The sequence below is a fragment of the Eptatretus burgeri genome, chromosome 9 (assembly GCF_056783735.1).
Source record: "Eptatretus burgeri isolate ZD-2024b chromosome 9, Ebu_testis_v1, whole genome shotgun sequence".
Lineage (NCBI taxonomy): Eukaryota > Metazoa > Chordata > Myxini > Myxiniformes > Myxinidae > Eptatretus > Eptatretus burgeri.
Genome location: NC_140969.1, coordinates 92,913,358 through 92,927,295, shown reverse-complemented (window position 1 = coordinate 92,927,295; position 13,938 = coordinate 92,913,358). Strand labels below are relative to the sequence as shown.

Here is a 13,938-nt window from a genome sequence, read left to right as displayed (position 1 = left end):
CCCTGCCTCCTCCCACTCCACCCCTTTCACCCCTCTGAACTCCCACCATACCTTTTCCCCTCCCTCCTCCCACTCCTTCCCCTTCCTCCAGACTCCCACTCTACCCCACCCATTCCCCTCCCTCCTCCCACCTCTTCCCATCCCCTTCCCTCCAGACTCCCATTCTACTCCTCCTCCCACTGGACTCCCACCTCACCCCTTCCCCGCCCTCCTCTCATCCACTCCCTCCAGGGAAGGGACTTCTTCTCGTTGGACCTCTCCAGCTACACCAGTAAATGAATAGCATGTGTTCTCGAATCCAATCAACACTTGATGGCCATCAAGCCCAGCATATAATCTGTTACTCCATTATCATGCAAGGAATCAAAATAGTTTCATTTTGAAGGAAGCAGATTTCAGTGCCTGTTGCCAACCCCGCAGCCATTTCTGCTCGCATCCTGTGACTGTGAAGGGTACCTCTGCAGCACTATATCTGTTCCTTTCTGCCTCTTTTATGGATGGTTCCATGTACGCGTCACACACAAAGTCAATACAAATCGACATATCACACACCTCGCACAGTATCTTCTGAAATCTTACCATATGACCGGGGTGGATTCTGGATGGTGTGAAGAAGGAACACGACATCCACTATTGTGACATCGATTTGTTCTGCAGCATCATTTCCCACCATTCCCTCAAGCTTATGTGACATCTTTGCCTTATGCATCTTGTTCAAACTTCCATAATTATTATGACGAGAGTGTCTGTTAATACCATACAAACAATAAATCTGAAAATTCGGAAGTGAATCTGGTCAAATTTGGTGTCGCTGTCGATGCCTCCCATTAGTAAAAAGTCCTAGATCTTGCTTCCTAGATGTCATACAAACATATGGATGGTGTCAAATGTTTACAGCTAAATATTCTACTTCATTATAATATACCATAATCACCATTTAACTTGAATATAGGCATTCGAGACAAATAGAAAAGTAGCTTATGAAACGAAAGACAAAGAAGGAACCCGAAGAAGCAAAGAGCAAAGATGGAGTCATCAGGAGGGACCTGGATAGGATTTGTGTTTCAACCGCTACGCCTTAACCCTCAAACCCATCCAGGCACAGCCAAGCGGACCTTACAAATAATTTCTGCAATAATTAACTTCTCCTGAGACAGATAGATGATGAAAGAGAGGAACAGAGAGTAAAGGAGATGAAGGAGAAGAAAAAGCAAGAATTATAATGAATAAAGAGAATTGTGGAAAATAAATTTGAAAGAAATGTTAAGGAACAAAGAACAAATATGGCAGGAAGAACCCGGAGAGATAGATTTCAGCAGTTACTACCAAGGCTCAAATGCAGCAACATGTACAATCTAAAAGAGGTCTGTCAGCGGGGAAGCACAGTCCACACAGCATCAGGATATGGTACAAACATGATGAAACGGAAGATCAAGAAGGAACCCGAAGAAGTAGAGAGCAAAGATGAAGTCATCAGAAGGAAACGGGATAGGATTCGGGTTTCAGCCGCTACTCCACTACCCTCAAAAACCCATCCAGGAGCAGCCAAGTAATCCACATTTTTCAAGAGCGTCACCAACAAAATTGGGGTATCGTCTCAAATAACCTCATCAATCCTATTACAGCATCAAAAATGAACCAGGAGATGACACTTGTTCATATGATACCTTATTTGTCTGCTTTCAGGACAAAACGGTTGAAATCCCAAATCAGCCGACATACTGTTGCGAATCTGGAAGCCATAAGCACACAACATTCAGGTCCTATAGCTGTTATTTTGATAAGTGAATGTGGATAGATAGCTCCCCTTTCCCTAGTCTGATGGGTGAATAAATGTAAATGTGCTGTGAGTTACTTTGATAGTCAGGGTTTTCTTTTATTTTACACCACCAACGATAACTACAACACCAACGAAAACCCTCTGCTCTCGGCATTCTCCGCGCGCTTGCTGAAATGCGTGTGTGTTCAGAATGCATTCGCGAACTGAAATACATTCCCTAATATGGACATGAATCGGCTCGCTTGGGCACGCCAAGAAATGGGATGCGACAGCCCCCACCCAACGATAAGCGAACTGAATTCCATTCCCGAATATGGACATGAATCGGCTCGCTTGGGCACTCCAAGAAATGGGATGCGAGAGCCCCCACTGATGGCGAACGAGTCACGCCGGAAGCGAGCCGCACACCAGAGGGATAAAAAGGGAATGGAGAGACAGAAGTGAGTTGTTCTTTGCTCTTCTTGGTTGGTGGTTCTGGCTCTTCTGGGTTCTGGTTCTTGGTTGGTGGTTGTTCGGAGAGCACGGAAGGTGGTTGGTGGTTCTTCGATTGAATCGACTCAGCGGATTGTGAGGGATCGGCACCTCGTCTTTGCCAGCGCGTGTTCTGGAACGCGAGAGGATCCGCCAGAGCTCGGGAAGCTGATCGCAGCTCGCCGGTGTCTGGATTCAGCTCGCCCTCGCTGGTGCCCGGTTCGAACAACGCGAAGACCACACGAGGTGGACAGGTCCGAGGCAGAATCTGGTCTTCAGCTCGTCCTTTCCATCTGGGCTGGAGGCCTCAATAAAGACCATTTTGGTCCGATTCTTTGGGTGTGTGCGTATGTGTGTTTGTGGTGCCAGTATAGTAAGTAATGAATTGTTAAGTGCCTTGCTGTACATACGTGCTTATTAATATTCGGATAACTCTGCTCTTCTGTGTTCCCTTCCCTGCCTATTGTTAAATAAACAGCCCCATTTGTGAAATGTATCTGCTCGTTCGTGTCCTTTCCTCCATTGGTTTTGCATGCTGTGTGTTGGAAAATTCGCCAGGCTGTTGCCGCTGTAACGGGACATTTGGACCGACGGATCTCGGCGATAAACCGCTCGGGTCACAAGCGGTTCGAGTACGCTAAGCGGCTCGTTCCGTACGGGTGCCGTCGAGGGTGTGGAGACTCGGTAAATCGCCACGTGGAAATCTAGGTATTTTGAAAATTGGCAAATAACCCTGTACCACGTGGCAGAAATATTGACGCTTCACGGTCCGATAAGGGACCCGTACTTTTTCGGAGTTTTCCAAAAAGGTACGATCTAAATTTCGGGCGATCGGTCGAGCCAACTCCACTGCTCCATCTAGCGGTCGTGCTCGCAGCCGATACCCGGTCCCACAACAATATGACGTGACTCTAAATCGCAATATTGCAGTTACGGGGTACCTACCCCACTTCAAGAACAAATTGTGGAAAAACGTCCAAGTCGATTTTTGTCAGAAATGGATTTCTGTATTCTACAGATATTTCTCCCCGAGAAACAATCCTCAGACATTTTGGTAAATAAAAGTCAAATAAAATCCTAGCTCTGGGACTAATTCCTTGGCATATTGCCAGTATCTCCTCATTCTGATAATATTTTGAATGCCTTGGTACCATGGAAATACAACATAAAACCTAACTCAACCTCACCTGGCCAGCAATTGCCAACAAAATCCTGGCCGTCCTTTTGTTTCACAAAGTACTCAGCTTGTTTAGCCTCACGATAAATGTCGTAATCATCATCCAGACGAATATGAGGATTCACAATCGTCACCATCTGGTTTCAAAACAAAGACAAATGCCGAAGGTAACCAATATAAAATACAAAATACTTCCAACAATTTACAAACAACTTTCATAACATCTTTGTAATTTTATAATCTCATACAAAAAAAGGTCATGTTTACAAATGAAATTAATACCTTCCTCCCTTTGTTGCCAAGGTCCTGCTGCAGTTTGATGGGTTCACCAAAGCGTTTGTGATCCCATGTGAAATAGCGTTTGCCATCTGTGTGCTCAATGTCCAACCACACAACATCACAGGGGATTTCATGAGCATCGAAGCCTGCATCTACACTCCTCACATCATCCTCATCTTCGTAATTCCAGCGGCACTGATGGTATCCCAGTGCAAAGAGAGGGGGCAGAGACGGAATTCCTGTGCAAAAGAAAGAATCCTAAGCTTGTGGAAGACCAACATCACATCATAAAATATGCAATTTGGTGTCTGTCTGTCTGTCTGACCACTATACATTCAGTTGTTACTTATCCAATCTCAACCAAACTTGACAGGATGGCTCAGGGTCACACGATGAAAGTCGTCACGGCTTCAGTAGCCTACCCCTGCCACATCTCCCCAAGAGGATTTTCCACCGTGAGCGAAATCCATGCTATGTTGAATATACGTAGATAGTTTATCGTGGAGTTTTTCCAAGGCTGCTTCTAATAACAAAAGTAATAAGAAAAAGAGCAATCAAGGATTGCAGACCCTCACCAGGACTTGGTTTGTGTGGTTTTGAGTGGTGTAATTTAGGTGGCGTTTGTGGACTAGTGTGTTACTTAATTAATAAGAGACATAACTAGAACTGCCACTTTATAACTGCTAGCAGTGATGACCGGGTACCAAGACGTCCCGCTTTGATCGGACACCTGACCCTGGCCCATAACGTTTATTATCATTATTCAATTGAATTCAGAATGGGATGAAAAGAAATTCAATTCAAATCAAATAGAAGACCAAATCGGTACAGTTTTGCATTGGAGTAATCAGAAGGAACCCAAACAAGTAAAAAGCAAAAATGAAGTCATCAGGAGGAACCTGGATAAGATTAGCATTTCAGTTGCTACTCCTCTATTAAAAAAAAAAAACTCAGATCAAAAAATTGATATAATTATGGCTGCCAGACCATGCATCCAATCAAGTTGAAATTTAAAACATGCATTCCTCATTCCTACTCGATCACGATTGTGGAAGTTTCACGTTGATTGATCAAGGGATTCCAGAGAAAACATTATTAAATATTTTTCTTAAATCCAATGTAGCTGCCAAACCATGTGACATCAATTATTGCTTAACAACCTTGTACACGCATGCCTTGGGAAACATTCATGTGAAGTTTCCCCTCAATCTGTTCAGCTATTTCAGAGAAGAAGAACAAACAAAAAGGTTGAAGGTTTAAAAAAAAAAAAAAAAAAAAACTTTTGAGTTGACGTTTGACCTTTTGATCTCAAAAGTTGTTGGTTTCCCAATTCAGTAATGTACACAACAATTGCTGTTTAATTTTCAAGTCAATCAGATGAAAAATTATGATTTTAGAAATTTGACCTCAAGATGACCTTTGACCTTTTGACCTCAAAGAAATAGTTGATTTCCAAATCCAGTGATGCAAAATGCAATTCTTACTCAAATGTCAAGTGAATCGGATGAAAAATTATGATTTTAGAAATTTGACCTCAAGATTGACCTTTGACCATTGACTCAAAATCAATTGGCTTCTCAGTTGAGACGACCCCTACAACTTGGCAGAGTTTCATGACAATCAGTTTAGAATTGTGACCTGTAGGCGATAAACAGACAGACAAACAAACAGATAGAATAACAAAATCAACTGACCAATATGCATGAAAAAAAACTTAGATTTTGCAAGGAACAAAGACGGACAGACACAAATGTAATACCCTCTCCTTCAGCGAGGGTAACTAGAGAGTTCATTGAACACGATACCCCGCATCGTGTTTCTTCAATTTTAATGAAATAATGATTTTCATCTTCATCACACCATTTGAAAGCCTTTTCCCCTGAGCAGGGGTCTGTGGTGGAGTCTGCGGGCCTACGGGGAAGGGCATGGTGGTGTGGGAGTGGTCGGAGTGGTCATCGTATCTGCAAGGGATATAAGGTGTGCGCGCCGCCTGAGGCGTCGTAGGAATGCAGTGGTCGAACGCGGCTTGTGCGTGTGCATACGTAATAAAGGAGAGCCGCTGGGCAGAGTACGCCCGCGCTCGCGCTTGTGCAACACAGCCCAGCTCGACTGTCCCTCCGCTCGTGTCTGCCTGCTGAGCATCTTCCATTCAGTACATTACAGTTGGCTGACGAGGATCTTCGGATCGGCGTGTGCAGGGCGGCGACTAACCCGGGCGGTTCCAAGCTACGGAGCCAAGGGTCTCGCCAGCACGAGCATGGCAGAAGGTCGGGGCACGGCGCACGGACGCGTACCCGTGTTCGGGGGAGATGAGTTCGAGTTGTTTTCTGAACAGTTAGGTTGCTACTTTCGGGCGAATGATGTAGAGGATGAAGAGAAACGCAAGGCGATCTTGCTCGCCTCGCTATCAACGGAGCACTACCGGCTGCTGAGTGATTTGGTGGCTCCAAATAGGCCCAGTGATGACGTGCTATCCTTTCAGGACATCATGGCGAAAATGAAGACCCACTTGGCGCCAGAGAAGTCATTACATCTCGCGCGGTTCCAGTTCGATCATCTCGCTAAGGGTGGCGAGGAGCGCGTTGCGGACTTCGTAGCACGGGTGAAGCATTCGGCTGTGCCGTGCAAATTCACGACAGATTAGCGTCCGGCACGGCTCAGAGATAGTTTTATTTCTGGTCTGCGAGACGCAAAGATGGCAGCAGCCATCCTGCGGTTGACCGACATCACATTCGACTCGGCGGTCGCGACTGCTTCGTCTGTCGAGCAGACACTCACGGATGTCCGCGCCATTGCTGGCCAGGACGTAATGAGTAGCTCCAGCTGGGGCATGGCGGCTAATCCCGAGGTCCACGCGGTGACCGCACAAGTGCCGCAGGTCGCGCAGGCCGGAGTCCGCGCGATGGCTCAAGTGCCGCAGGTTGCACGCGCGTCTAGCGGTGCGGGACGAGGGCGCGCACCGCAGCACGGTCGCACCGGGAGCGAAGGGGCACCGCAGCACGGTCGCACCTGGAGCGAAGGGGCTTTCCGGGGGTGCTGGGGGTGTGGGGGTCCGCACCTGCGACAAATGTGCCCGTATAAGAACACCGTGTGTTTGCATTGTCACAAGGTGGGACATTTGAAGCGCGTGTGTCGGATGGCGGGGGCCTCCGTTGGGGTCTTGGATGACGAGGTGCGGGAGGACCCCAGTGACCTGCAACCGGGGCATGACGATGCCGGCGAGCCGGAGCAGGAGATGCAACCACGGTTGAGTCTGTTTTCCGTTGGTTCGGAGGTGACGACGCCTTTCACGGTAGAGGTCGAAGTGAATGGCCAACCGACTGTGTTTTGCGTGGATACCGGGGCTGCGGTGTCGGTCATGGGTGAGCAGGCGGCTCGTGGTCTTCGCGGTATTCGCCTGGTCAAGACGGCCTTGTCGTTATACACGTACACCGGTGAAGCGATTGCACCGCTTGCGAGGGCCGACGTCTCAGTGCGCTACCGAGATCGACGCGCCCGGCTCTCGGTGTTCGTTGTACGAGGGGAGGGGCCTGCCCTTTTGGGTCGGGACTGGCTGGCGCACCTCGGACTGGATCTCCGGTTCGTACCTCCAGATGTGCCAGTGCTCTCTTCGAGACCTTCGTCGAATACCGAGGGCGAGGCTCTGGCGGCGGGGGCCGCGTCGATGCAGCGGGAGCGACCGTTCGTTGCTGCCTGCGGCGGTGATGTGCGGTTCGGGAGCGGCGAGAGCCGTATCAGCTCTCGCGATGAGTTCCCGCGCTTCGGCAGCGATCGTGAGGCAATGCGCGTCGGTGTTGTTCAGGCAGCTTCAACAGGTGGCGGTGAGCCCGTGGCGTTAAAGGGAGTCGCGAGTCACAACATCGAGTCGACAACCAAGAAACGGACTCGTGATGTGGGTTGTGGGTTGTTGTTCATGGCATATGTGTTTTTCCTTGCTCTAGTGATGCAGTTTAACGTTGTTGGAATAAATGCCAGCAGGTCTCGTGTAAAAGTGAATTTGGCGGAGATCAGTCAATGGGGTTGGTATTATGATCAATGTGAGGTGGGAGCAGTGGTGGCAAATAAAAAGGTTGGGTTGGCCTTCCATTGTCCCGGGCCGCAGGTAGTTGCTTTGTCATGTGCTGGGAGTTTATCAAAAGACCGCGCTGTACGAAAAAATGAGTTTGCAATGCTTCAAGTGATGTTCGTAGTGATTTATAACGAGCCTATGATTGAAGTGTGGTTTAAATGGAATTGCGACCTTCAGCTGCCGTGTGGGTCTCGGAGATCGACTCGGAACCAAGACTGATGCACTGGTCGGCGTTACCCCCACCTCTGGTTGCGAGCGCAGCTCTCTGTGTTTGCTCAAGGCCGTTTGGACGGGCGTTGGCGTCTCAACTGATTGTTGAGTTGTGTTGGAGCATTAAGTGCGTACAGCCAGCGGCGCTGTTCAGCGCCCCCGGCCAAGGTCGATCAAGGCTGCCGCTGGCGCCACGGCTTCCAGACAGCGGGCTTCCGGCCTTGGAATGTTTATCTACGTCGGGTCTGCCTGGGGGGAGTGGGCCGGAGGCGTTTGATGGTGCCGGGGGAGGTTGGCTCGAAAGATCGCCACGACCTCGGCGAGGGCCATGTCAGCTTGAGCCGCCTGGGGGCGTTTCCGCTGGGTAGGGCTGCTGTGGTTTTTTTTCGCCTTGCTGCTTCATATCGGCAACACGGCCAGAGTTTGGGGGGGGTGCTGTGTCTTCGGAATCTGGTCGGGGCAGCTCCATTAACCCGCTTTCACGCATTATATGATGTGGTGTGCTGTTATACTTCGCTGTTTTCATTTTATTTGCATGATTATTATACCGAAGTCCTTCGTGTTGTTTATGCTTCTTATAGTGGTGATCATTTAATATAATCATAGTTTTAGGGGGGAGGAGTGTGGTGGAGTCTGCGGGCCTACGGGGAAGGGCATGGTGGTGTGGGAGTGGTCGGAGTGGTCATCGTATCTGCAAGGGATATAAGGTGTGCGCGCCGCCTGAGGCGTCGTAGGAATGCAGTGGTCGAACGCGGCTTGTGCGTGTACATACGTAATAAAGGAGAGCCGCTGGGCAGAGTACGCCCGCGCTCGCGCTTGTGCAACACAGCCCAGCTCGACTGTCCCTCCGCTCGTGTCTGCCTGCTGAGCATCTTCCATTCAGTACATTACAGGGTCAGCTTATTGGGGGCTCCAATCATGGTACCCTTTCTTGTGGCAATGTTTTTTTACGGCCGGATGCCCTTCCTGACACCAACCCTTTAGTCGCCTTCGACGCGCAGGGATAATTACCAGTATACTGGTGCTCATTTCGCTGACCTTTGGAAGGATGACAGGCTGAGTCATTCCCCCTGATGTTAATTCAGTGGCTGGCGGGGCTCGAACTCAGGACCCCAAGGATCCCAAGCCACCACCTTACTCACTAAGCAAACACCAGGCTAATGAAATAATGATGGTTAAAAAAAATCCGATGGGTTAGTGCGATTGTAGTCGGCCAGAAGCAGTCCCGAACAGCACTCTTATACAGCACCCCCATTGAACCTTTATTACCCTCGCGGAAGGAGAGGGTATTACATTTGGGTCCGTTTGTTACCTCCGCCACCAAAGGTGAAGGAGGTTACGTTTTCACCTGTCTGTCTGTCTGTCTGTCACCATCTCAAAAAGTTGTGGCTGGATCTGGATGAAATTTGGTGGGCAGGTTGGGTGTGTGACAGGGACAAAACGATTATATTTTGGTGAAGATCAGGATCCGGATCCGACTACTAGAATTTTTGAAGTAATTATTCAGCATTGAGAGATAAAATCATGTGTCAGGTCAAGCCAGATTAGATCTGTGACTTGCTACAGGTACCATGTAAACCTGTACTAACCTGTTCCATGGTCAGGTTGTCGGCGACTAAACCGTCTCCCCCACAAGGTGTCCGGGTGAGGAGGGTATATGATATGGACACCCAGCAGGATTAAAAACCAAAACTTGTCAAATGGCATAGGAGCTCCTTTGTGAGCCAACGGCCATCCATTTCTAGTGCCCAACTGTGTCTACGGACGTCCTCCTGCAGTTGGGTTACTTTTTTTTTTTTTCGGAGGTTGGTGGCAGGATTAGCAATCTGTCATCACTGCCAGCAGTTATAAAGTGGCTGTTCTAGTTATGTCTCTCATTAATTAAGTAACACACCAGTACACAAACACAACACAAAATACACTGCACTAAACTGCACAAACACCACACAAAAGTCCTGGTGAGGGTCTGCAATCTCCGATTGCTCTTTTTCTTGTTTAATTGAAGTACTGCAAGACTGCAGGTTTTTGTAAGTATAATGACAGGCGATTTGTGTTCGTCTTGAAGTATTGAAAAAAATTTTTTGCACCCATCTGACCTTTGACCTTGAAAATTTGACCTTGAAAATTTGACCTTGAAGGTCAAAAATCGGGTTGGCCACCGGATGATTCTGAGACCCCATGGTATGGTCTTACATTTGAACCCATTGGCCAAAAATCAACAAGCGATGCCATCAAAACTTTTTTAAAGCATATTCTAGAGTCTTGGCAGCCTGGCTATATATATATATATAAATATATATATATATATATATATATATATATATATATATATATATATATATATATATATATATATATATATATATATATATATATATATATATAAATATATAAAACACAAACGTTTATGTTTTTTCTTAAAATAGATGCTACACTGTTTACAACACTAAACTGAAAGGGAGGAAACCTGACATTCTTGGGTCATTATATGCTTATCGCATCCCCAGGGGTGCATACTATTACCAATCAGCTTGTAGAGCGCTCGCTAAGTGGCTTCAGCACTCAAGCAAGCACTCCAATGAAACGGTTGATAAGGGACGGCTGGCTTGACAAGGGATAGCAAACTAATGAGTAATGGAACACCCCCCGGATATACTCCAGTTGTACCAAAAACAGGACTCAATAATCCATGGGAATCAAATTATTGCATCATTCTTCTTCTGGCATTCTGCAAAAACTTGCTCCATGCATCTATATATAAAAAAAATATATATATACATATTTTATAAATAGGTCCCTCATAAGGAAGTTCAACACATGAGGCCATCGGGCCCATCAAAGCTTGCGCAATGGCTGCAAACTTATGGTTGTTGATCCTTTTTAAACGCTGAGTGCCAAGCAAGGAAGTAGCATTTCTAAAGTGTTTGGTACGACTCGGAAATGGTTCAAACTGCCCTTCTCCTAGACTCAGTGGACACTAACTTTTATACAACCGAGGCTGTTTGCTCTCTTAAAGGATGTTACCCAGCCTTTCACCCGTCAACGTTGAGATCTATACTAAAATCAAAATCAAAATACTTTTACAACAAATTAGAATCCAGGTTTTTACAAACTTTGAATAAATATAAAAACATTTCTGACCAGTCAGGCTGGAGTACTGACGAAATATATCTTTGGGAGATGGTCCCAGCAAGAGGAAGACGTCAATTTCACCACTCTCAGACATCCATCGCACATTTGTCTCTGGCTTTACCCTCCGCCACCACAGCATATGAGCCAACAACCAATGCCACCATGACTACGGAAGAAAGGTGATGAACAAGAATTACAGATGTATTTAATGAACACATCATGGGGGGTGGGGGGGGGCAACTTGCCCAACAAAAATTCCCCCACAGCCCTCCTCCCCACCCTAATGTGCATATTCAAATATGATATTCAAGTAATATAAAAGAGTTATGATGTTATTTTGTCTTCTAGTTCTGTCAAGTCATGCCCAACTTCTTGTGACATTTATGATCCATCCATCCATTGGGACCATACTCTGTGCAGAGTGTTCCATCCATCCATTGGGACCATACTCTGTGCAAAGTGTTCCATCCATCCATCCATCCATTGGGACCATACTCTGTGCAGAGCGTTGGTGCTGCCTAAGCAGTCTCCTGGGATATTGGGCACAATCCTGGATGGGTCATCACTCCAACACAGGATACCAACAAGCTGGCACTCATTTTGGCAACATCAGAAGGATGAAAGGCTGAGTCAACCCCACCTGGTATTAATTCAACAGCCAAGCAGGATTTGAACTCAGGACCCTCGGATCCCAAGCCCACCACTCTAGCCATTGAACCAACACCAGGCACATTCATGATCAGATTTCTTCAAACATCCCGATCCTGCGCTGCTTCCCAAAGCTCTGGCAGAAACAGCTTGGTGGCAGCCTTTACCCCATCCATCAGACACATACAGGGTCTGCTTCTTCTTCGCCTTCCTCCCTCAACCAAACCTAACATGGTTGATTTCTCCAGACTTTCGTTTTCTGCATGCATGATGTATCCAAAGTATGACAGTTTCCATGTTATCAGCTTATCATAGTTGTCCAATTTCTTCAAACACCGATTTGTTTGTTCTTCTTGCAGTCCATGGAATTTTGACATTCGTCTCCAACATCACGTTTAAAAACTGTCACGGGGACGGGGACGTCTTCTTCCTTTCTATCGATTTCACTGTCCATGACTCAGATACATGCATTGCAACTGGAAATACCAGAGCATTCACCATCCTCCTGTTGGATTGTTTTGTCACATTTTTGTCTTTCTAGATCTTTGTCAATCCTGACATTGCTGTTTTCCCCAACACTCACCATCTATTAACTTATCCTCCACATTCTCCACTCACTTCAATAAAAGAACCCAGGAAGATGAAACTTTCCACTGTTTCCATATGATCATCTCAGTTGATAAGATTTTAGTCTTTTTTGTAAGTTTAAATAAAGACGAGCCTTTTCACTTACCTTCTTCACTGTGATGCTAATGATGGGTTTAGTACATAGAAGTGAGAAGTAAACTTAAAGAATTAGTTTCATGGGATATGGAATGTGAACGGTGGGCCAACTCCAACTATAGGCCAACCAAACTTTGTACCTCTCCTTTACTTGATACCCATAACCTCCTTCCTTTCTGAAAAACAAACAAACCCCTTGTTTACCCCTCCCCTCAAATAATAAAAAAGACAAACTCAAACGACAGAAATAAACATTTTTTGTGCATTTAGCCATTGAAAAGGTGTACCTGCTGCCAAGTTCCCGAAATATCAACCCAGGTCTCAGAACCATTAAGCCAGAAGATTGCAGAGGTACGAAGAGGTTGGTGAGCGAGAAGAAATGGCACCGATCCATACAGGCCCCCCGGATGGTCCAATGGGTATCCAAACACATCAAGGTTGTAGAGGCGATAAGGACTCATGCCATTGCTGTTTGAACAATACAAATGTGGAAATAAAAATAATCAGGAATGATTTTGGTATTATTCTACATGCAGAAGAAACAAATTAAAAAAAAAAAATTATTGATACTTCTACATAAATTGGTGTTACTATTAGATTTGTGAAAAACGATGCTTTCACCACATGACCGGAGGAAGGTGTTTGACGGGGACAGTTAATTTGATGCTAGAGATTGTGATAAATGAGGTCATCATCCCAAGCTCAATGAATCTGCATGTAACATCATGGAGCAAACATAGTTGCTTGCATGTGGGGCCCAATGAAAAGTGATGGAGATATTTACCAATATATACCAGACTCGGTGGCCGGTTTTTGCCAATATATACCTGGGCTTCGGTGGCCTCATAATGGTTATGGCATCCGCTCTGAGCCTGGGAGGTCGGTGGTTCAAACCCCGGAAAGTCATACCAAAATATTAAAAATGCTACTTGTTGCTTCCTTGCTTGACGGCCAGCATTTAAAAGCATAGAGCAAAGACAAACAGTGCTGAGAAGGCAATGGCAAACCACCCAATATAACCCTTGCCAAGAAACTGCTTCGGCAGCACCGACGCTCTCAAGAGGGTGGTGCATCAAATTTACAAATCTGGCTCAAGATTCAACATTTATAGTAAATTTTCATCAGCAGACGTAATACTGCACCTCAAAAAGAAAAACTAGAGTGAAGTCGATGGCATGCCATTGTAAATCCCCACACTTCCTACCGAAAGCAAAGTTGAAAAACAGCAAATGTTCCACCAGGAATGACCCAACATCAAATTTTGAGTTAAAAAAAAAAATCTTCCAGATTGACCCATGTAACCCTAAGTCACCAACTCTTGGGGCATCAACTGGGATCAAATCCCCAAAAAATGTAACTTATTTAATGCTTCACCCAATGGTGATTGCATATAGAAAGTTTAATTTTAAAATGCGCCTGAAATTGCATTTTTTGCTATTTGACCTTTCG

At 46.2% G+C, this 13,938-nt stretch overlaps 1 protein-coding gene across 4 annotated transcripts in view; it reads right to left on the bottom strand.

The window, feature by feature from the left end:
• The window catches only part of LOC147020623 (neutral alpha-glucosidase C-like), a 74,371-nt gene that overhangs the window by 42,294 nt on the left and 18,139 nt on the right, over positions 1 to 13,938 (bottom strand). For 3 of the 4 annotated variants that reach the window (XM_085896127.1, XM_085896131.1, XM_085896129.1), the window contains 5 exons: positions 12,777 to 12,957; positions 12,630 to 12,665; positions 11,128 to 11,284; positions 3,711 to 3,946; positions 3,439 to 3,565 (listed from right to left, as the gene is read on the bottom strand). In XM_085896127.1, coding sequence (XP_085752253.1) covers positions 3,439 to 3,565; positions 3,711 to 3,946; positions 11,128 to 11,284; positions 12,630 to 12,665; positions 12,777 to 12,957 — 737 coding nt within the window. The remainder of the gene's footprint in view (positions 1 to 3,438; positions 3,566 to 3,710; positions 3,947 to 11,127; positions 11,285 to 12,629; positions 12,666 to 12,776; positions 12,958 to 13,938) is intronic. The other variant, XM_085896128.1, reaches the window with a different exon arrangement.